The sequence below is a fragment of the Anas platyrhynchos genome, chromosome 21 (assembly GCF_047663525.1).
Source record: "Anas platyrhynchos isolate ZD024472 breed Pekin duck chromosome 21, IASCAAS_PekinDuck_T2T, whole genome shotgun sequence".
NCBI classification, from domain to species: Eukaryota; Metazoa; Chordata; class Aves; order Anseriformes; family Anatidae; genus Anas; species Anas platyrhynchos.
This window is the reverse complement of record NC_092607.1, coordinates 7207030-7231143: the sequence shown is the minus strand read 5'-3', so window position 1 is coordinate 7231143 and position 24114 is coordinate 7207030. Positions and strand designations below refer to the sequence as shown.

The following is a 24114-nucleotide window of genomic DNA, read 5'->3' as shown; positions in this document are numbered from 1 at the left end:
CCCGTGGCGCTGCCGCCGTGACATTGCAAAGCCGAGCCTGCAGTCAATGGCAGCAGCTCAGCGGGCAGCTGGCGGCATCCCCTGCGTTTTTCCTGTTCCTGGGGAAATGCTCCTCCCTGCAGCAAGGAGAGAAGGCGTTTCCACTGCTGCTGGGAGCTCCTGGGGCTGATCGGGGCAATCCCCGAAACCCACAGCAGTGTGTTTGAATGCCCCAGGACAGGAACGCCTAGCTGGGGCTCTGCACGCCCTCCTCCAGAAGGGAGCTGAATATTCAGCAGCCAGACTCTGTGTTCGTCAGGAGAACAAAGGCACGAGGTGACCAAAACAAACGGACTTGAGTGGAACTTAAAATACCCCGGTATCTTCACAAGACCTGGGCCAAAATGCTCCAGGGCGCACAAGAAGCTAATGGCAGCTGACTGTGCTCCTACCAGAGCTCGGTCCAGGAGCATTGTGCTTCTGGAGGCTTTCAGGATGAAAAGAATAACAGAAGGATCAAGCAGACAGCCAGACCTCTGCCTCATCACCACCACACTGCTCAGGGCACAGCTCCTGCACCTCCAGCTGCAGCCCAAGCTGCCAGCCCACCTTGCAGGAGTGATGAGTTGGTCGGCACTGCCCTGTGGCTGCCAGGAAAGTCTCTGGGTGCAAGTGAAATGAGAAATATTCCCTGCTCTCGTTCCCCTTAGGATAACTGCACAGACCAACACCATGAATGTTCCCATCACGAAGTGCATGGGAAATCTTACAGCACTGACAACGCGACGATGACCCAAATTTTGAATCCGTGGCACAGCTTCGGCACCGACCAGTCCTCGAGTGACAGCTTTCCTTGCTGTGAGGAGGGATGGAAAATTGTCACAGAGCAGAATAATTTGGGCCAGGGGGCAGAGTGGTAGCTCGTTCATGGCTACTTTGCAACCGCGTGGTTCAAGTTCTCGAAGAATAAATTTACTCTGAAAGCAGACAGGGAATCCCTTTGGGTTGCCTTTTATCACGAAGTTTTAATGCCACCGGCCTTCCTAGCAGGAGCAAGGCGCTCTGTGAGCATCTCTCCAAGACCTGCTGTCACCAACCAGCCCGGACACGCTGCCACTTCGGCACAGCCCCCAGCAGCAGGTTGGAAGTTGACTGCTTACAGCCTGTGCTGGAGCTTCGTATCACATCCAGGGCTAACATCATTGTTTTGACAGCATCGCTGTTAGGAAGGAAGAAAAGCTCTGCTCAACAGCTGACGGCCAGGAGAATGTCCCCGTGCGGGTCCACGGGGACCGTCCTCCTTTGGGGGAACTTGGCCCTTCCTAAAGGCTGCTATTTTGGGCTACCAAACCAGAGCTGGAATTAAAAGACGAGTCCCATTTAGTGCCTGTGGAGCCCTGCTGTGGCCTAACAGTTTGCTAATTAGAGATGAACCAACAGAATCTGAAATGGAAAAATAAACCAGGTCGGAAAAGTTCGAAAGTCACAGAAAGAGTCTGAGCTAAGTAGGTTGAAACTCGGGGTCTGTGGGAGCCCCATGTGTCATTTCTCAGCCAGGAGCTGGTCCCTGCAGGGCTGACAGACTTTCCTGGGGCTTGAGCACAGCCCTCCAGCTCAGACCTCTTTCGTCTCCGTGGGCAGTACAGGGGACACAAACCTCACACAGGCAGACAGACGCAGCAAGTGCTCTCCTTTCCACATCCTTAACACGAGTGAAATGTCTGTCTTCTGCTGCAGGGCATCGCTCCTTCCCCCCTCCAGAGGCTGAGGGCTGGCAGGCATTGCCAGGGGATTTCCTCACCCCAAGGCAGGGGCAGAGGGTAGGCGTCCCGCCGCGGTGACACCTCGGCACAGGCAGGCTGCTGTATCCCCCTGCAAGGGCTTCACGTTTTCATCCAGGAGTATTGTCTGGGTCAAAGTTTGCTTTCATTGAAACTGACGTTTTTGACAGAGAGGATCTTTCAGACTGGAAAATGCGAAAGACTTTGCTTGACCGCACCAAGCCATTCCGTCTCACCCTGTGGTCGAGCGGTATTGTTTCAGCTGGCACCGGGCAGCTATCAGCACTCGATCTCCAACCTTTTTTGTTCTGAACCAGACCAACGTGGAAATACTTTGCCAGAATCCCCACCCACTCGAGACGTGGAGGTTTGCAGACAGATGTGGGTGTCACACAACCAGGACAAGATGCAAGCTGCATGCAGGCAGCGCTTCTCCGCCACGCCAAGCATCAGCTGCCAGCCAGGTTAGAAGAGGGCTGGAGAAGCCAATGAAGGCTGCGTGCGAGCACAGTTTACTAATAAGATCTCTCTCGTCAGCCCAGGTGAAAGCACACAAATTGAAATGAGTCTTTCGGAAGTTCCCCGTGGCAATGAAGAGCTTGGTGCTCAAGGCAGGGCCGGGTGGAGCTGGGCAGCCCACCAGGAAAAAGGGGAACCAGGATGGAGCTCGAAATCCTTGGCCAAACCAACGGATGCTTCAAGCTGTTACAAAATGCACATTGAGCATGAGAACAACGGAGCAACTTGAGGCACTTTCCTACACAAATAACGTTTACAGCCAGTCCGCTTCGTGCTATCCAGGGAATGCAGAGGCCAAATTCAGCACTAAGCGGTTGCAAATTGCAGGGACCTCAGTGGAAACTGCATCTGCTTGCTAGGAGCTGCACATGGGCTCTTGTTCCCCGAATTAAAAGGAGTGCAGGGTGCTTGATTGCATCTCAGCTCTTGATTACAAAGGCATCAGCAGACAGCATTAAACAGTGTGCTTCCTGTCCTATTTAGCATCCTCCGGGTGACGGCTCAGAGAGCAGGCGAGGCTTAGGACATTTTTAATAGTGGTGCCAGAATCTGATTTTTTTTTTCTTTTGTCAACTGCAGATGATAAGGTTTCCCAAAGATCTGGCCAGGCTCCAGAGGAAAAGCCAAGCAGTGAATGTGTATGTAAAAGCAGCTCTGCACTAGGTTAGGAGGCACTGCCTGAACCAGCTGCCATAGCAACTGCTATTAGAGAAAGAATTAGAGCATTCTTCATGGAAGTAGGAAAACTCAGTCAATAAGCATAAGGATGGGATGCAAAGAAAAAAGAAAAAAAAAGAAAAAAGAAAAAAAAAGAGGATAAATAGGATAAATATAAGCAAGTGGGAAGAATGCACAGAACTGAAGGAGAAGCTGGGCTGTTTGCACAGGTAATATGTGCTCTTGTGTGGTGGAGATGCCTATAAATACACTAAGATACCTAACTCCAGCCTCATTAGCAAGCATTTTAGATACAGTTGATCCTGCCTTGGGGCAAGAGGTGGATTACATGACCTCCCAGGGCCCGCTCAACCTCTATTTTCCATGATTCTAGGAGGAAGAAACCTACACCAGCTGAGCAGGGCTGGCCTCAATCCAGCAAGGAAGGAATTTAAATCTGGAAAAAATAGATTTAATCCACCTTTAAAGTTCTCCTTGGCCAGGAGAGGGGGCAAAAAGCAGAGCCTGCAGCCATGCACTGCCACAGCTTGCAGCCAGGTTCCTCCTGTGCAGGCACGACACCCAAACACCGTGTCCTCAGGTACACGAGGGTAAAGCAGAACTGCACAACTTGGTTCTGCAAAAAGGCTTCACCTCCAGAAATATTCATTTCTCCACCACTATTCATTTACAAAGAGTTGGTCGTGGAACCATGCCTCTTTTTTTTTTTTTTTTTTAATGTACATATACAAACAAAACCCACTTGTAAACACAATGATGCTGCAAAATGCCAGTAACAGTGAGTGCTTACGAGCAACCACGCCGACACCGTCCCTACCCCTGGCAGAACTGGGTTAGCTGTCACAGCACAGCGCTGCACAGAGCCTTGGCCGGGGAGGTCACAGCCAGCGTGGGCACAGAGCCGATATTTCACTCCGGGTTGCTGCTGCTTATTACGCAGAAAATACCCGGGGTCCCTGACTGAATACGCTCTTGTTGCTCATTATTGGAGTGGGACAAGAGCACAGTTATCTGAGCGTAGGAAAGAGCACACACCTGGAAGGCAGCCAGGCAGGCAAGAAGCACAGCGAGTGCAAGAAACCCCATTTCACAGCCCCTTGGAGCGAGGAGCTGCAGCATCAGCCCTCCAGCCTTATCCCACCGAGCAGACAGCCAGGCAAGCTGTTTGGTCCCAGCACCATCGCTTCCCTTCCGTGCCTTGGTCCCCCTCATCCAGACAGCAGGCAGCGGTTCCCCCTGGGGAAACCACGAGGACAACCAAGCTGGGAAGTCACTGGCTCGAAACGCCAGCAATAGATCAGCAAATATTATCGGGCAGAGATTTGGAAGTTCTGACTTTGACATTTGGCAGCCCATAGATAACAAGAAGAACAACAAAAAGCAGCCACTCAAGGCTGCCCCATCATCGGGAGCAGAGCAGCCAGGATGGAGAAGGGAGAGGTTTAGTGGGGACTGTTAGCGTTAGGTCAGAGGTTGGACTCGATGATCTCGAGGTCTCTTCCAACCTAGAAATTCTGTGATTCTGTGACATGAGGCATTTAGCACTTGGCTGTACGCACGAGCATTGCTGAGCACCCGGCTGAATCGCAGCAGCAGCAGCAACCCACCTTCGGCTGACAGAAGCCCCGAGGCTCCCAGCAGAGGCAGCCACAGCGCCCGAGCCCTCCCTGCTGCGATTTGGCCGGGCAGGATTTGAGAGCAGATGGTGACCTGACGTATCCTACCTGCTGCACCGCGCCAAGAGCTTCAGCCTCTGCTGCCCACCACCTCCATCCCCTTCTGAACGCTCCCTTCTTACAGGTGCATGAGGAAGAGACCATCAACAGCACAAATACGTTGTGCAGGATTTAAACATGAAGCCCATGCACCCTCGTCTGCGCAGCATCCCTGATGCACGGCAACAGCAGATAGGAGCCATTCACTGCCAGGAAACTCAACTTTTTAGCGTGCTTTTCTAAAAAACGAGAACTATGTATAGACTGCTCAGATTTTTTAATGCAGCTGAGCAGATGGTTCCTGACTTTCACTTCCACAATATATTGTAGGCAAATTTTAGAAGCAAATTAAGGTGATTTAAGTCTCTTTTAGTAAGAAACAAAACCTGGGAGTGGCAACAGCCTTTGACTAATCCCTCTTTAATTTAAAACATCTTGAATCCAAACAGAACCACCATCCTAAAGGGACGAGCAGTTTGAACCCAACATTTAGTGTTTATTTGCTACGATTATTACAAGATACACAAAAAAATACTTTCAGTAGTATGAGAAATGGTAGAAACTGGCACACATAACAGTCAGAAACTGAACCAACATGAAACCAACCCATTGCCATGGCGCGAGCTGACAGGATGCACTGCTGAAACACAGCACAAATGGGAAGATGTGCCCAGGGAGGTGTGGGTGGGTAAGCAGGCATCCAAACATTTGGAGGTTTCATTTCAGTTAAAAAAAAATCCCATCCAGGATCCCTGTATTTCTGTGTCTTAGCAAGGACAGCCAGGATGTGTTATTACAGTGTGCATTTGCAGTTCGTTTTAGCCAGGAAAAGCACTTGCTCGCTGGGTGCAATGCTACAAGCCTTACTAGGAATTGAGAGACTCCACAGATGTAGTTTCTGGTGCATACACATGGGAAAATCCCACTTCTCAACTCACACCTCGAAACGGCACACTGCAGTGCTCAGCACACCCAGCAGCCAGCACCCAGCGAGCAGGCACCCCGGGTCTCCTGCAAAATGACTGTCATGAAGAGGCTCAACCTGCTGAAACCAATGCTCCTCCACAGTGGCTTATGCAACATTAAAAAAAAAAATAAAATTAAGGGAATATTTTGTTTTGATATTAAAAAAAAAAACAACAACATGCGTTTCTGGTCATGTCTTAAAACTTGTTGAAATAGAGTTGGAAACAAAAACGTTTCAGTTGACTCAAATCTGGGGAGGTAGATCTGAGATGGACTTTCAGCAGTAATTTCCAAAAAGGAAAGTTTGCATTTCAAGCTCTTATGGAAATAATGTTCCCACTTCACTGAAACTCCAGCAAGTCAGGGGGAAAAAAAAATTACTTGTTATGACAACAGAGAAAGTTGCATATTCAATATTGCTTGTGCTCCCAGCTGACATCTCGTTAGCTGTCATATGCGAGCTACCCCGCCTTGGCATCAGGTTCAGATTGTGTGAAAAAAAGCCAAGTTAAATCTGGCCAAGTGCGTGAATCTGCTTTTGGAAGACATACCAACTGCCATTAACAAAATTAACAAAATCCGTCACTGCCAAGAGCTCCCACACGTAGCTTCTTGAAGAGAAGGGGTTTCATTTCCACACCAACGGAGTTTAAAAACCCGAGAAATGCTTTTGTTATTGAGCAGAGACTCTTCGCTTCTGACTCGAGTCATTCCCCAAAAGCACAGGTACACACTCAGACTGCTGGCAATAAAAGACACTTTCTTTCAGAGCCCTTCAAAGGGCACAAAACCCAGGAGAAAAATCTTCTGAAACAGATAAATGCACTTGCTCATAGACTTGGACACAGGAACTCTATGTAAAAAGCTTCAGGAGACTAATAATGTGGGTGGAAAATTAAGGCACCTCATAAAAGGTTTTTAGTAACAAGGGAACAGATCACATCAGCTAGGAAAGGTTAACGAAAGCAATTTATAGACACTAATTAGGGCCTCTCTTTAAAGTGCCTTTGCAAATGACAAGGTTGGTTTTATTCCAAAAAGTGGAAAGAAGCTGCCCGGGGAGGGCTGTGCTTCTTGCACACAAGGGCTTCTCACCCTCCATATTACCAAGCTTTTAGGATTTAAGGGTCATTATGAAGGGAAACTTGGGGGACGTGCTTGTATGAATAAGCTGTGCAACACTTGCACTCTTGTGGTGGAAACCTTCTCAACAAGATGAAAGGCCACCTCAGCTTGCCCTGCACTACCCCATACAGAGTGTGCAAGGTGGTGGGGTGGGGGCACGGGCCCAGCAAACCCCAAGCTGCTCACAGGAACAAGTCTGCTGGATGCCAGATCCAACACTGAGTTTTCATTCCCCTTTTGGCACACCAACCATTAGGATCTGCGTGTTTGAATTCCTCCAGAAACAGTTTTACGTAACTCTCCGGCCCTGACAAAGTTTTGCTCACAGGAGGTGGGGGCTGAAGGACTTCACCGCGTGCAGTGATGCTGCTGGAGCTGCGTCCATAGGGATGGGAACCCATAGGGATGGAGCAGGAGAAACCAGGGCACTTCTAGCACTGCGGGAAGGTGAGTCAGTCCTTCAGCTTTATTTCTCTGATGGTTTCCTGAAAGGAGCACAGCTCGCCCAATAACTGAGGTGAACCCTCCAGCCCCCCATTGGGGTAGCAGCTCCCCCTGCAACTTGGCCAGGCATGCAGAGGCACTTCCAGGCAGAAAATGCCATTCGTCCTTGCACATGGCCACTGAGAGCTTTTTTTTTTTTTTTTTTTTCCATTTACAGGATGCCAGCCTCTCTCTCAGCTCCCCAGAACTGCTCTTACGGCAGCTCAGTGATGCAGAAAGCCCCAGACTCGACAGCCCGACAGCAGACACCACCCTGGGACCAGCCTCCTGCCAACAGCATCCGCCTGCCACCTCACAGCCTTCGGCAGCCCTTGTAATTTCTCGGAAATTAGTACAGTAGCTATACAGTTTTTTTGTATTATAAAGCAAATCTCCTTCCTAACTGTTAGAACTGAGGTTAAATACAACACCACTATACCACAGCTAGCCTGGGGTCCTTCCTCCTAGCTTTACCCCAGTGTTCATCCATCTCCTATCCCACAGCAGATGCACTTCACAACAAGCACAGAGCTGCCATTCTGTTTTCCCTCCTCTCATCCCCTGTAAGTGCATCCCCTGGTCCAGCAGACACAAAGGACAGATCTCCTTTCCAGATCTCTCAGTGACTCCCTCACCCATCCAACCCATCTACAGCATCATCCTGCAGCCAGCTCAGGTTGTGCCTAAAGCTGGGCTTGGGGCTTCAGCAGATTTTCATTTAGATTAACTACTGGGCATGACGTTCCTCCAGAGCGTGGCCTTCACAGCTCCTCCATGGGGGAGGATGGAGTGGGTCCTGTCTGGCACCTGGGAGCCCCCCACTCTCCCCTCGGGGCTGTCTGTAGGCACTTCAGCTCCAAACCGCAGGTCCCTGCCACCACTCTGCAGCCGAGGGGGGCGGCTGGCCCAGGCCTGGTTCTGTCAGCAGAGATCTCAGCAAGCATTTCATAGCAGCTTGTTTGCTAAACCGGGGACATTTTGACAGATCCGTTGCAGGAGATGCACACAGCTCCTGCCCACATGCCCCATCAGAGCCATCTCCTTCAGCCCCATTTCACTGCCTCGCCATCCCAAGACGGGAAGCTGTGGTGGCTTGGCCTTTGGCTGAAAGGAGCAGGGGCGATGTGAACCCATCGTAGTGCCTGTCATTGACAAGCCATGCCCCACAGAGACCTACAAGGCTCCACAGAGATAACTCTTTCTCCAAAAATCCCCTCACATGACCACACCACATCCCCAGTGCCACCAGCTCGGGCCCTGGGCTGCACACGTGGCAGCAGGACCAGGCAGCTGCGCTGTCACCTCTCCTCACGCCTGAGCTGCTCTCAGCGTCTCCGCCCTCCAAGCAAACACTTCCCAGGCTGACACGGGATTTTGAAAGCAAAATGTTGTTTTTTGAGCAAAACAAGTGCTGCTATTTCAATCACACCCGTGTGAGTCGCAGGAAGCAGCAGACGCAGTCAGCATGGCCAGGCCCCGGGGGACACAGAGCTCTGAAGGGCAGGGTCAGGTTCCTGCCCTGCTGCTGCCATCTCGTGGGACTTGGCCCACCTCCATCAGGAGGTCACACCACAGCACAACACGCCTTCCAGAGAGAAAGCTAACTTGCTCTTCACCTCCGCTCATCCCTAATTTCATTGCATGGCACCTACTGTCATCCCTTCTTCCAACTCAGGAGTGAGAATGTTAAAAAAAAAAATAGAGAAAACTAATAAAGGATGGAAATTGCACGCCCGCTCAGAGGTAGTTCAGAGATGACGAGTGCTAACGGCACCCCCAGCCCTAACTTTCCTCACAGAAACTTCTCAACTTTTTAATAATGTATATTTCTCCTCCCCCTTCACTTCCCACATGGAAACAAAAGATGATTCATATGCTGAAATCATCCCCTGGGACCTTCAAAAGGCCATTAATTCACTCACTTTGGCCTAGGGCTCTTGATAAGGAATTTTCCCTGTTTGGCATCTGGGATCGATGCTATCCCCTCCTTCCCTTTATACTGGTGCCACACCACAAAAGGAAAGACCCTGTCCGCAGGTTATTTTTAGGACTTAATTGACCACCAAAACCATCAGGTTTAAGAAACTTGATGCATCTGAGAAACCCAGCTACGCAGGTGAAGCACTCATGGTTCAGGCCTGCAGTCGCGACCTGGGCTCACCAAGAGAAAGAGGCCAACACGATGACAGCCCCAGCGCTGAGTGGATGCACCACTGCTGTGTGAAGAGGGGGACAATGAGGTGCTTACTGCCCACCCCAGCACTGTGACCACCTGCAGTTGCGCCCAAAACCCCACTACACGCCACCAAGTGTCTGTCAGTACAGGCATGGGTGATAAATGCCATATATCTGTCATTTCAGCTGATGCTAGCAGATATAATTTCACGGCATGGCTCTAGTTGGCTTTGTTGATGGGGCTTTCCGAGAAGACCAGAACTGCTCAGAGTGAGAAACACAGGCTCAGTGGAGCAGAGAGCTGGAAGCAATTGTTAAACCTTTAAAGCAAGGAAGAAAGAAAGAAAAGCCTGCAGGTTGCTACGCATTATCACAGGTCTGCTCTCCCATGGGGAGATAACAAATGAATGCACAGACACAAAGCAGGACTTGGAAATGCTTGTAACCACATGGGCAGAAACGAACTCCACCACCAAATCCCTCTGTTTCCAAACAGCATGAAACGTGCACTGGTGAGATGTGAGGGCAAGCAGTGGTGCATGAAAGGCCTTCTCAGAAACAGGAACCTAACTCTGGGGAGGTTCCTTACAAGACAAGGTTCTTACTTTCCACACACATACACTGCTTCTTGCAGAAGATGCTGGAACCAGAGCAACATTCACTAGTAGAGATGCAACCCAACTGGTCAGGTTTCCTAGGCATCTTCCTTTGTCTCTGCGACACCAATGGATGATGAAGATCACACCAATTTCACTACCTGGCAGAGCAGCAACCCCAAAGACTGCTCCAGGTCTCCTCAGAGAAATGTTTTTACATCTCTGGGGAGCATTTGTCCTTATTTCCTAGTAGGGAATAGAGCCCTCGATCTTCACTTAGACTTTTTGAGTGGTACACAGTGACTGGGTTGGTAGGAAATGAGGCAAAGATGGAGGGAGAGGTGAGGCAGACAGATTTCTGTCTCTAAAAGGTATCTTCAGCAATGGGAAACCAGGTGTTTGCCCACTGCTTGTAGTGGCAGGACTGGGAAAACAGGTGACCCGAGCTCTCTTCCCAGAGAGGACTTCTCATTAAAAATGTTACTGTGTTGGAAGACAAAAGTTCTGCATTTCATTTATAGAACTCACAGGAGAATTGCAGTGGCCACTGTAGGAACAAAGCCCCAGTTCTCTCATTTGGCAGAGTAACAGAGGCCTCTTTCGTTGTCCCTTCAACAGGGCTGAGGAGCCCTCCGACCCAGCAGCAGTGTTGCTGGAAGCACCAGAGCTCAGCCCAGCTGTCCCATTTCCAAACCACTGCCAGAGCCCTGGCTTCCCGGAGCTTACAGGTTTTTCCCATTGCATTACTAAGGGTAATTTGGATTGACTTTTAGACGTTTTTTTCCCTTTGTTTTAAACAAAAGCAAAGGATTTTGACCCACTTTGAAACGGAGCAATTAAACTGATTTCTGAACAATTTGGAGTTTTCTATGGGAAACATTAAGCACAGAAACGAATTTCAGTATTCTAAATGAGAAAATTCATACATCGAGGTAGCTCTCAATCCATCCCCCAAGCAGAAAAGCTGAAAAGATTTACACTGACATGTAAATCCCTGTGGCAGACTTCTAAAAACCCTCTAAAATAGGCACACCCAAAAGGCGAAGGAGTGTTTCTCACCTTCTGTAAATGGGAAGTGTGAAAAGGAAAGAGATGAAAGCTGTCTTCCTTTTCCCAAATCTTGCTGTTAACTCCTGCCCCATCCTGTCACTTGTGCACCCACTCCTGGTGTCATCCTAGGTAACGATGGTGTCTTACCATGCTTTCAGCACCCCAACCCTACAGCTATGCCAGAGATGGCAACACTCTAGAGATCAACACATGCCAAGGGTAGTCTTGTCCATGGATGTCAATGCAGATGCCTCTGCACGCCGAGGAGCTACATGGACCTCAGCAGGCAGCCAAAAAAATAAATTGCCAGATACAAACATCCTACCTTCCTCCAAGTCATTCCTCAGAGAGGCCTCCAGCAGAGCAACACTGGCTTCAAAAGACACTTTCTTCTGGTTAACAGCATTCCTCTTCTTTTCATGCTTCCGCTTCTTGTGCTGCATCTCCTTCTCATACTGTGCCCACTTCTTCAGCTGCTGAGCCCTCCGCTTCTGGGCTGCCCGCAGCCTCTCCAGCGTGGGCACCTTGTCCAGCAGCTGCAGCTCTGTCAGGAGGTCCACGTGGGCATCCATCGCCTCTGCCGGGAAAGAGGAGGTGAAGGACGTCCCAGCTGGAAATGATGTCCTTCCACAGGTCCTCAAGATCACGGTGGCCTCGTGCTATACCAGCATCTTGGGGCTGAGCTGGGAAGGGCCCATCGCAGAGAGTGGTAGGAATGTGGTGGAAGCCTGAAATGAGGAGGAAAGTGTGAGGGATAAAGTCACATCCACGTATACAAATGATTAAGACCAGCCCACTGGAAAACTCAGCAGGCAACACCTACCATCTCAAAAGACGGCTCTTTTTATTGCATTTTAATTGCTTGGCTCTTCTCACTGGCCTTTGTGATTCCACCTCTCACCCACTTCAAACACCCAAGCAAAACCCTCTTGACTAGGTAGCAGTTTTAGCAAGCAATTCCTTCATGTCTACAGTTCAAGGTAGCCTTCTTTTATCAGCAGAAAAAAAGTCTGAGTGAGCTAACAAAGATCTTACTTAGTCTTTCACAAATGTCACTCCTCAGACAACCTGTGAGAGAGATACCAAGACACATCCTCAGGCAGGTTTCTACCTTCCACGAGCATCACCTGTGCTCCACTTCTTCATCCATCACCCCTTATTACTCCAGTCTTGCCGAGGGCAGATGGGTTGGACATCTCCCAGAGAGGCATTAGCAACACTTTAACCCCCTCAGCTGCATAAAAACACGGTGTTTTGTGTTCATTTCACTTCTCCCCAGATATTCTCTTCAGCACACAGTGGGCCGTTCTGATTTTGCTGTACAGGCTCCGTGCTCAGAGCAAGGAACACAGTTAAATCAGAGCTGGACTTGTGGTGTGACCACACCACCAGCCAGCAGCCCGCAGCAGCACCCACAGAGCAGCCAGCTGGGAGGCCCACAGGCAGCCGCCCCATCACCTGCTGCACGGCAGAAGGAAACGTGCCCCAGATTCAAGGAGCTGCTCGACAGGGAAAGATGCACATGAAATAAAGTCAGTGCCGCAAGCAAACTGAGCAAATCCAATCCAAACAGACCCATGTGTAGCACGTCGAATGGCAAGGCTAGCGTGCCAAATCAGGGTAAGCTGCAAATAACCACACACGGTACCAGAGCTCCGAGTTGCTGCTGGGAGATGTCCAAGCCATGCTGCACGCCCGCAGCGTCCCAACAAGTTGCACAAGGCAGAGACATCCACTCCTTTCAAACATTGCCACAGCCCTGCCACCGGGGTTTGACCTCACCTATAAATACCTCGGCAGACTGACAGCGAGGCATGTCCTTTCCTCTGCGAGATAATTGGGTTGAAAACTGAAAACAAACAAACTCAGCCAGAGTACACAGGCAGCTCCTGGGCAGTTGCTTTATCCAGCAAGGGGCCAGCAGAGGCCAAGGGCAGCTTCAGCAGCACCTGCAAACCTTATTTTGAGGGTTTCAGAATAGATCTGAACACAAAAAAAATCTGTTTCAGTCCCATGAGAACTCAGGATCGCAAAAGTAAAGATTGGATAAGTAAATAAATTATTAATAATAATGAGAATAGTAATTTAATATTCTGTTCATATTCAGTAATAATCATTTTCAGTAATATTTCAGTTCATATTCAGTAATAATTAAATATTTCAGTTCCACATAGGTACAAACCCAAATCCTTGCAAACTTTTTCATCAGAAAGACACCACCAAGAAATTCAAGTACTTGCTCCAGCTGACCTCCTCCAGCAGTTCTGCGAGGTTGGCACCAACGCAGACCTCTTCCCCAAATGGTTTTGTTTTGGGACCAACGCCTTTCCCAAGCACAGGCATTTTGCTGGGAAGCTCTTCCCCACCTCCCATGGCTCCTGCCCCGCGCAGGCGTTCCTGTGCAGGTATCTCTTTTGGCGATCTCCGCTGCAGTAACACAGGCTGCAGATCTGAAGCCCGCTGACAATACCTCGAGTGGCGGAGATAAGGGCAGGAAATGCCTCTCAGCATACCACGCCTGCACTCCCACCCGGCGCCTTTCCCACCCCGCTTCCACCATTGTTTGCTGAAAGATGAACAAATATTTCCCAAAATACACCTGAAGTAGAAATGATGGCCGAATTCTGCAGGTTTTTGAACGCATGTGAACTATTTCAGTGCTCCTGGTTACCCCAGAAAGCCGGGAGCTTTCCTCGTGGACGACACCTTGGAAGGACAAGAGGCGAGGAGAAGCATGGCTTGCTCTGCTCCCCGTGTTCCAGCTCTCCTGGCTTTCCTGCTCTCACAACAGCAAAAACAGGGAGGGGTGAGCTGCCTTCACAGGGGAATAAATGAAATGGCAACAGGGGATACACAAACACCAGGAGACATCTGCTGCTCCCGTGGGGATCAAGCTGCCCTGGCACCAAAACCAGCCCGTCCCCAAACCACCTAGTGAACCTCTAAAGGAGCAGAGAGGTCCCCTGGAGAGGACTTCTTGAAGGGGATACAGGTCAGCTGCTTAGGCACAAGTCCCCTAGCACCCTCCGCAGACCCCAAAAGCCTCATGAAGACTTTAGCTCCATCACTCCAGCTACCTGGTTTCCAGCAGCCTGGTTTCTCTGTACCGAAAGATGGCACATTGCCTTCTGGTCACACAAACCAGTCGGTGTCATTACAGCAGAGGTACAGGCCCAAGCGTTTGTTTACCTGCAAAGTGACACAGGAGCTGGCTGTGTGGGTGTCTGTGGTTTGCAAGGCATCGCATTTTGGTTTCTGTTTTATTTAAAGAAATGAAAAAAAGCTCCGTTCCTTGCACTCGGTTTCCATGAGCTCAGCAGATCTGAGCCCCGGAGCCGAGCACATCCTGTGAGGCGCAGGGACAGCGAGCGCTGCTGTGTCGGGGCCAGGAGGGAGGCGAGGAGCTCGCTGGTGGGTTGTGCTCCTGGCTTTCGGCAGGGAAGGACCCACTCCAACAGTGCCAGAGAGCAGGCCCTGCACAGGGCGTGCAAACACAACCTTTAAAGAACTTCGTATTTCCTACATACTTTGCCTCACCTTAACACAAGATAGGTCTGGCTAAGCTCAGAGGGACTCTTTCAGGGCATTGGTTACTCACTTGCATTACCAGAGACCCTGATTGTAGTGAATCCCTGGCTGCAACAAGCTGCTGCAGTGCAGGGACTGGCGGGGGCCTTCATCTCCTGTACACACACTTTTTCCACATCAGATTTAGTGGTTAGTAGAGGAAAACACCGAGTGCATCTGTTTTCCTGTCCCAGCAAGCACTCAGGGCTGCCCCCCAGTCCTTCCTACCAAGCACTCCACTTGCAGCCACTTTGCCACAGCGTCACAGAGAGTGGAGCTGGATGCGTTCAATCAGCACCGCTGCTGGGTGATGCCAGAGAGCACTCTGCTCCCCCCGTCGGAGCTAAGACCTGCAAATCCTCTGCCACATCTCCTCAAGGAGCTACTTAAAGCACAGCACGACACCAAAGCAGAGCACACACACTTGCAAGAGTCATTTGCTTAAGTACCATTAAGTGATTTAATTTTTATTCCACTTTAAAAAAAATAAAAACAAACGGGAAAAAAAAAAAAGCACACACACAAACTCTGGCAGAGCAACCTTTGAATGGGACATGCTGAAACAAAATAGTTTGGCAAACAAATAATTCCTTTAAGTTGTGCACCTTTCCAGCAAAAGTAAAATCCAAGGCCTGTGTACACGAGCAGACTGCTGAAGTGAAGGAGATCGTTTCTCTTCCCTGGATCGCTTGTGGGAAGACACCTGCAGGACTGGGCCCAGCTGACTGGGTGAAGTGTCTGAGTTTGCAGCATGAAGTCAAGCCAGTGGCATGAAAAGTGACAGAAATAGCCCACTCCTCCCCACCTCACGTTAATCTTCTCTGGGCTGGAATTGGAAACCAAGTGCAAAAGCCTATAGCAGGGATCTGAGCACATAAGCAGCCTGCAGCAGAGGTGGCTGCCCGATTTATTTATTTCCTTAGCATTGACTGCTGCACCACAGCAAGGTGAGGAGTCTCCAAACTTACCCCTGCTCCTTCTCAGCAGGACCCAGGCTCATCCATGCTATTCTGGATGACCAGCCTGTTGCAGTCCTGAACCCATCCTCCAGCAACGAGCACCACTGATGAATTCACAGGCTCCTTTTTCAAGCAGTACCCTCAGCACTGTCACTGCTCATCAATATGAGACGTACTGCACCACGGCCTGGGTGACCAGCAAGGATCTCTCTCCCCAAGGCCTGGAGAAAGCAGTTCTTCATCATTTTCTTCCCAGCAGCACAGCAACACGGTGAGGGAACAGCCAGAGAGGTGCCAGAAAGCCACCAGGAGCGGGAGGTGACAGGCTGTGGGACGGGCAGGAGGAGGCAGGCACGGGAGCTCAGCTGTCCCCAGGGAAAACCAAGGCAGGAGGCAGGCGGGGTTGCCATTCGCACAACGCCATGTGATGAGGACGGCAGCAGCGTCCCCCTCACACACAACAAGCTCTGAGTCATTTCCTAACTGGTGTCACTGCGGGGATCTTCAGGAAGAAGATCCACTTCCAGATCTTCAGGAAGACGAGAAAGCAAACCCCTCTCCTGGCTTGAGGCCAAGTGTTACAGCCCAAATGCCCGAACCTCCTCCACCTCACACTCCTGGAACCGAGGGCTCAGCTGCTGGGCCTGCCAAATGCAAAAGGACAGAGCACCAGGCACCAGAGGCCACACAGGCAACTGGGAAGGGAAGGTCAAAGCACCCAGAGCTTGCACAGAGATGTGCCTGCCTCGCCAAGGAATCCCAAATGCCAATTTCCCCCCACAGTGCCACAGGAAAGCCACATTTCCTATTAACCCCAGGGGAGGGGGATGCCAGAATGCCCGTGCTGAAAGGCCGCAACGCCGTGTTTCCAGGCCTCATGAAGTGTTTCCTTCCTCCTTGAAACCCAAATGTGCATTTCCCCAGTCCCACACCTCAGTGGGCAGGTTGCACCCTCACCTTCAGCTGGATCTCCAAGCAACGAGGGTGCCACTGGCTGTCACCTCCTCCAGGACGGCCCGGCCAGCAGCAGAGCTGAAGGCAGAAACCTGCAGCTGGTAACACACAGACCGCGAATGCAGCCCAAGGCAGCGCGTCAAACAACCCATTAACACACACCTGAGCCAGTGCTTTCAAGATAAAAAGCAGCAAAGCCTTCTGCGGGGGTCAGGAGCCTGCACAGACAGGCAGGGGGAAGCAGAACAAGGTCACCTGCCTGGCTGCGGGCTGCAAGCTCGCTGCGAGAGCCCCCTCGGGACTATTATTTCTGGCTCTGTGCTGCACAAGGTATCGGTGAAACCCTGCTCGTCCCCCAGTGCCACGCTGACAGCTCTGACCGTGGCTTCTGGTTGCAAATTATTCTTGCAGGCACCATGCAATGCTTCCTGCGCCCTGCTGCAAGCCCCACAGCACCCGCAGGTCAACCACACGGAGGAGTGAAAATTCAGAGTCGCTGCCACGTGACTCGATGTCACTGCTATCTCCGAAGCAAACAGCTCCTTCCCTCGCTCGGCTTCTGCAGCATTTTGAGCAGCACACGTGCAGCACGACTGAACGAAAGGAAAGAAGGTCAAAGTGGCAAGGAATGTAGCTTGAAAAAAAAATTAAACACAAGATTTCAGCCAAGACCCCTCAGGGAACGCAACTCCTACAGGCTGCCGTGGCGTGCTGGGGGGGGAGAGAGGGTACAGAAGTCTTCTGGGTGAGAGATCTCATCAGAAACTAGGGGTTTGGGGAGAGATTCTTGGCTTTCCCACAGGTTTCTTGTATGCAAAGTAAGTAACTTAATCTGTGCCCCAATTACCTTCTTAAAGCGAAGGTACCGCTTCACCTGGCTGCCACAAAGGAGGCTCCATCGCTGGTAAAGGTGAATTCGGTGAGGAAGGTGCTCCAGTGGAAGTTGTATTCCTCACTGGGTGGAAAGCTCGAAATTTAAAGCTAGGCTCTTCCCCAAAGAATTGAAAACATTTTGCTTTGGCTGCGTTAGCTCTGGTTTCAGATAATCTCTCCCTCTTCAGTGAGCTCTTTCCTAGCGGTGGGAATGAAATTCGAGTAAGAAGGAAAAGGAAAAAAGTGAAACAGCAAGTCCAAAGAATTCCTTGGAGCTGATGCTGGTAGGAGAAAAATGTAAGTGCCTCATTCTTTTCTCCTCCCAACTGTTCCACTCTTAACAATATTGGCACTTGTTTGAGGAAAGCCCCTCAGTATTTTCACCGTGTATTTCCTGTAAACACCCAGCACAGCACAATATACTTTCTTTTTCCCAGCAGTATTTCAGCATGGGCTTACTTTCCTTGCTTCCTTAATAAAAAGCCCTCCCCTGCCAAGCAGTCCTCCCCCACACGTTGGGAACCACCCTGCTCCTCTGCGACAAGCAAAACAAAGCCAGCGGTGGTCCCCAGGCGTGTGCACGCTGCCCTCGAAGCTCCTACAAACAAGGGGAGAGCTGTACCTTCAGGGCCAGCCTTCACCACCAGCTTTGCTTTAGGACATGAGTGGGATGCAGGATGCAAGTCTGCTACAGCACCAGAGCCGGGCCGGCTCCTGTCAAACAGCAGCAATTTTACCACACAACGCTTGTGTCCCTCTGAGTGGGTCATGGGCAAAGCCACTCTTTGAACCCGATTCCCATTGCAAGGCAGCAGGACTTTGGGGCGTTTTATAAAACCTCAAGCCAGAGAAGAACATCTGCTGTGCAGAGCTCCTGCCTCTGGTCACCACAGCGCCCTCGAGGCTGCTGCCCCGCTGCATTAAGCAGCCCCCTTTGGCTTTCCATGCACAAAACTGCAGTTTTGCCTTTTGCTTCCAGGTCAACCTGAGCTCTTGGTCATCAGCTTCCAATCTGGAGAAGGGAGAGGGACATTTCAATCAGCCTGAATGTGGAAAAAAAAAAAATCCAATTATGGTTTTGAATCAAGTCCAAATTATAACTGAGTTTGGGGCTCAGTTTCAAACTGTACACCAAATGAGTCTTGTGCAATAGAGAAAACTGCTCAACAGCCCACAGATCTGCAGAGACCGCGCACCAACTGCACCAATTCCTCTTTTTCCTTCAATTAGGGCCATATGCTTAAAACCAGGAGTGAAGTCCCCACTGTGCCCCTCTGCCTGTCCCCGAGCCAGCGCAGACACTGGCTCAAGGGCAGCACTGAACGACTCCAGAGAAGATGATGCTTGAAGACAAGGAAATTTTATTCCTTCAAGAATTCATTACACACCACTCCCCTCTCCCCGTTGCTCTCCCTAAGCAGAGTATCTGCTAACAAAATTTATCTCCAGCATCAGAGGAGCAGCAGGATCCCTACCCTTAGGCAAAGAAAGGAAGATCAGAGCAGGATTTCTGTGCAAACATGAACCGAATCCCAGCTTCCCTCGCACGGGAGCAGGCCCATCCTCTGAGCCAAGCAGCTAAATAGTGAAGGAAAAGCATGCAGCAGCGCCGATTATGTGGAACAAAAATTAATTGAGGGCATAAGTCTCCGATTCGGCTCTCCATTTATTTTTCCACAGCAAGTTATATGTGAGTGCAGGTTGCAACGCAGACACCTGCAGGGAAAGCATCCCGACCCGACTGTGACAGTGAGATTACCTCCTTTTATTTGTTTTTCAGGGTAAAGCTTCCATTTTTTATCAGACCTGCAACAGGCAAATGTACACGATCTTTCAGCCCTGCATCCCCCTTCCTGACGTTTTGAACTACACGCTTGGAGATTCTGAATGTGAAAAACCACAACAAATGCCTGCAAAACAGGCTTTAAAGTAAGAGACAGAGGGGAAAAATAGCTAATTTCCAACAGAACCTCAAAAACACCGCTGCAAAGCCCACACCCTTCCCGTACGATACCAGCCGGAGCCCTGTTTGCCTGCACACCGCTTTTTGACCGAAGTCCTTTCATTGTGCAAAGCCACCCGCACACATTGTGGCACATGGAAAAAACACGGGGAACAGCCCTGCTCCAGCCCAGCAGCCAGCTCGATAAGGGAACGGATTTTCCATTTGCAGCTCCGCGGTACCTGCGGCCGTGCCAGCCCTGGGACTTTTCAGCCACACCAACATCAGCGCTGAGAGCCCACCGAGAGACACCCAGCCCTCGGCACTGGGTGGGCCCAGCAGGATCCAGCCCAAGCAGAAGGTAGGAGAGGTTCTCACACCACGAGGCCACAGGGCAAGCACCGTGGAGCCCGTCAGCTGCAGGCCATGGCACAGATGTCACCTGGGCAGTGACAATGGCATGCGGTGGGAGGAGAGGGCTTGAGAGCCTGGGAAGCAGCTGTGCCGTCGGAGTGGTGTGCTGCTTTTGGAGTGGAAATGACTGACAGGACCTGAAAGCGGCTGCTGCACACCTGACAGAAGGGATATTGATTTCTGTGGGAGATGCAGGAGAGGATGCTCATCCCCATCATCTGCTTCATTCCTTTTAAATAGCAGTTGTGTTTAATTATTGCTAACCACATGCCTTCAGCCCTAATGCTTGCAGACATTACTGAGCTCATCCATAAGCATTCCAGTGATCCTCGAGAGATCTTAACCAAGTAACACACAAAGGTGCCCACACATCTCCCAGCTGTCGAGGAGCCCCCACGTCTGCCCAGCAGGGAGCCTGCAGGCCCTGCAGGAGAGGAAAGAGGTGAGACCTTGGGAAAAAACAATTTATCCACACTACAGCGCATGAAATTTTGCTCCATACAGCTCAGACATCTGGATTTCTGTCCGAGGCACTGCCCTTATTCCCTGGTGAACCCCACAATGCCTTATGGATTCTGCTGCTAAGCCACGCACACGCTGCCCCTCCACACCAAGAAATTCACCCCCTTGTCCGCCTCTCCCCCAGGCTGAGGCCAGCCATGAGCAAGCACGAAGGGAGCATGAGGCTGCAGAGGGTCCGGCTTCCCTGCAGCATGGAACAGTTGCTCTAGGGTATGGCTATCAGCTCACTCACAACAGCAGCAAGGACCAGCACCACCAGATATTGTTACTGCAGGGCAATCACCAAGATTTGTGTCTCCTGAATCCCACAGGAGTACCCTAAGTGCGTTTTCCAGAAAGCTGCCCCCTAACATCTCAAGAGCAGACCAGCAGAAGCCCTGCACGGGATGCCGTTTGCTGCCAGCTGGGCTTGGCGAAGGAAAAGCATCCCCACCAACAGCCCCACCACTGCCTCTCAGCCCGAGCACAGCTCGAGAGCAACTTGTCTTATCTTAGCTGCAAGCCGTCAAATCTAAACAAACACACAGCCTTCTGCAGCGCTAACATCACCAGCTTCAGTCTTAAATCAAACACTCAGAGCAGCTTGCCACTGCCTTGCTTGCGAGGCAGATTTTGCGTTTCTAAAGTACCTTATTTTTAGGCGCAGCTATCAACCCGTACGTCACCATCCATGTCCTACTTTTCATGTTTTCTGCATCTACGCTTGGCCACAGCCAGCGATGGCATGGTGGCTTCACTTGCTGCTCTGACCACACGGTTGCCCTTACATTCGGTTTCAGACCTTTACCATTTATTGCTTCGCAAACATGATTTAGGATATTTCACACGGACTTGATTACCAACACAGCATCAGAACTGCAGGTCCTTCTCTCCTCCTCGGCAGTTGCTTTGCTTCTGCAGCTACGAGCAGCAGGGCTGCCCGGCCACAGGTTCCTCTCCTTGTCTACCCACGAGCACAAGGCTTGGCCTTCCTCCTCTGCTGCCTGGATGTGCAGCTCTGCCTGGATTTGCAGACACACAGACTGGCCCAGGGGAGAAAGACTTCCCCAAAATACTGAGATTTAAGGGCCAGACCTCAGCCAGGAAGAACGGCTGCTCTCAAGGGAGACTTTCTGGAGTTTTCCAGGCACGGGTACCCAGCTCGCCGTTCTCGACCTGCCTCAGCTGAGCACTGCTCTGAGAAGCGGCTCTAGTTGGGTGGCAGAAAGTTGTTCTAGTTGTGAAAGTCATATTCAGGTCACATCTTAAAGCCAAAAATCCAACCCCGCAGGTGGTGGAGATGGCCCTCCTGTATCCCACTGCCACATCTAAAGCACGGCTCCCTCCAGTTGCTTTGGTGGCTCAAACAGGTCAGCAAGCACAGCCCACCCAGGACAAAGCCCCTCTTACTTTCACATACCAGCTGGATGCTGCTTGCTCAGGACCTCGGGAATAAAAAGCCAAGCCCTACACAAATACCTAAATCTCAGCTTAGCGCCAGGCAGCAGAGCACGATGGTGGATCTCATTAGACACTTCACAGCCAGCACAGGGCTCACGTCATCCTTGGTCTTTCTCTGATGGGTATTTGACCTCTGAGCTGCTCAGCAAGCAGCTCCGCAGAGCTCATGGCTGTGCAATGCTGCCAGCATCCAGTATTGCTACATGGAGCTGCTGCAATGCCTCGTCCTTGGGGTTTTCCCGTACAGACCATCAGAGGTGCCATCACTGTACCATGAGGTCACATGTGGCAGCTGGGACAAAATTAAGGCAGCTGGGACAGGTAAGTGAAACCGTGCATCTCCAACCCTCTCTCCTAGCTGCCCCCTCTCGTCCTTCCTAAAAATGCTGGACCTGCAGCTCCCGCCCCCTCCAGCTGGAGGGCAAAACCCCAGGGCGCAGGGTGCTGAGCAGCCCCTCACCTGCAACGAGGAGGCAAGAGCTAATGAGCAAACTCACAGGGGAGGTCTCTTGGCAACACGGGGTGAGAGAAAAGGAGGGGAAAATTGCTGCCAGCTTGTTTGTGTGCACTTAGGGTGGCATTTCCAACCCTGTAATTGTTGCATAATGAATTTAGCAATGGAGTTCAAGAGCTATGATTCATTCAGGCCAAAAAAACATGAGTCAGCCCCCAAAGAATCATGAGATGTTAAAATTATATACATTTAACTTGAGCCTGACAAATCCGAGGGAGCAGCGTAGCAGCAGAGTGTCTCAGCACAACTCAAAACATCATGCAAATACCCTGCAAGGCGAGCACCGGGCAGAGCAGCGAGGCGCGCCGGCAGCGCAAATAATTTACGGCCGGCACCTGAAGGCGGCTCAGGTGATCAGACCCAGCTGGGATCCGGGCACCTGATGCTGTGTCTTACCTGGCACTCAAATCGCCTCCTGGGTTAAAGGGAATGAGGTCCCGTCCAGCCTGGCACAAGGGCCTTGTGCCACCTCCCTGCGGAGAGGAGCACTCGAGATGCTCGCTGCTGCGTGCGAGCAGCACAAAGGCCGGACAGACAACAGGGGAGGAGAGGAGAGGTTGCTACGGGGAGCTGGCACTCCGGATGTTAAAACAAACCACAGCGTGGGGCTGGAGAGGGAGTGCGGATCTCTGCAGGGGACAGAGCAAGAAAGAGGGCAGATTCATTACGGCAAAGGATGTCTACATTCAGGAGTGTGTGCGGATCGCCAGGAGGCAATGTGGAGAAGACCTCGGGAAAAATAAGATTATTTTTCCTAGCTCTGTTGGGTGAACTTGCTTAAATCGTGCCCTGTATTCTGTGCTTACGGAGCTTATGTGGAAAGGAACATTATTCTGAAGATAGGGTGCAAATTCAAAGCAGAGCAACTATTCTGGGTTAACTCCCCAGGTGGCTGCTTACTCTAGAGTGGCAGTACCTTTTCCTAGTTTAATTCACTTTAAAAATAGATTAGGCCAATGGTTCTGATCCACAAGGCCATCATAGCTGGCCGGCTGCTTTTAGAGCACCCTTAATTAGAGCCTGGATATGGGGACCTGTGGGGCTCTGGGATGGTCCCAGTTTGGCAGCGCTGGGTTAACCCCGTGGGAAGGCAGGAGCTGCCTGCAGGAGGGTCTGCACGGAGCCCCCCTGTCCGGGAGCTGCTGCCCAACAGCCATCCCACACGGACACGTGCTCCCTTCTCCTCCCTCTCTGTACGACAGGGGACAGCCGGCACCACGCGCTCTGCCCAACCCAAGCCAGGCAGCGCTACAATGAGCCTGCAATCCGTGCCGGGAGTGCAAGCAAAAGCTGCCTTACACAGCCGTTTTTGTTTAATGTTCATTTGAGTTTACCGTTTATCAAAGTTCTCTTTAGCCTCATTAATCACAGCCTATCAAGCTCTTTCGAAGGCAAACAGAAAAGAGCACCCAACAACTGCACTTCGTGCTTTATCCTTCTCCTCCTGGAATTGTGGAAAGCCACGAAGCAGGAATGCCCACCCACCTGCCTCCTGCTTTCCAACCACTTCCCATGGGATTAAATCAGCTGACTACTCTGGAAAATAAAAATTATATCTCCTTCTAGCAATATTCCAGGAGAGCAAACAGTGTGTTGTGCTGGAGGAAGAGCAGAGGGAAGGCAGATACACCGCTCCCAGCTCTCGGCAGCACCGGTACCTGCATCAGGACTCGGGTGCAGTGTCTGAAGGCAGGGATGGCCAAGCCACCTTTGTCAAAGGCTTTGTCATTTCCTACCCGGGCCTCTAGAGCTGGAAACCCTGCAGCTCGCCTAATCCACATCAAATATACCCCATTTGTTTGCTTCATACCGGTATCGAGGCTTTGTGTTCCTAAAGCTATTTGTTTTTTTCTAGGTGTGGA

General features: G+C 50.9%; 1 protein-coding gene across 3 annotated transcripts in view; it reads right to left on the bottom strand.

The window, feature by feature from the left end:
* The window catches only part of PPP1R16B (protein phosphatase 1 regulatory subunit 16B), a 67087-nt gene that overhangs the window by 29406 nt on the left and 13567 nt on the right, over positions 1 to 24114 (bottom strand). For 2 of the 3 annotated variants that reach the window (XM_072026645.1, XM_038166119.2), the window contains one exon: positions 11393 to 11795. In XM_072026645.1, the coding sequence (XP_071882746.1) occupies positions 11393 to 11639 (247 nt within the window). In that variant the 5' untranslated portion in view covers positions 11640 to 11795. Of the gene's footprint in view, positions 1 to 11392; positions 11796 to 17394; positions 17717 to 24114 lie in introns of those variants that run through there. The other variant, XM_038166120.2, reaches the window with a different exon arrangement.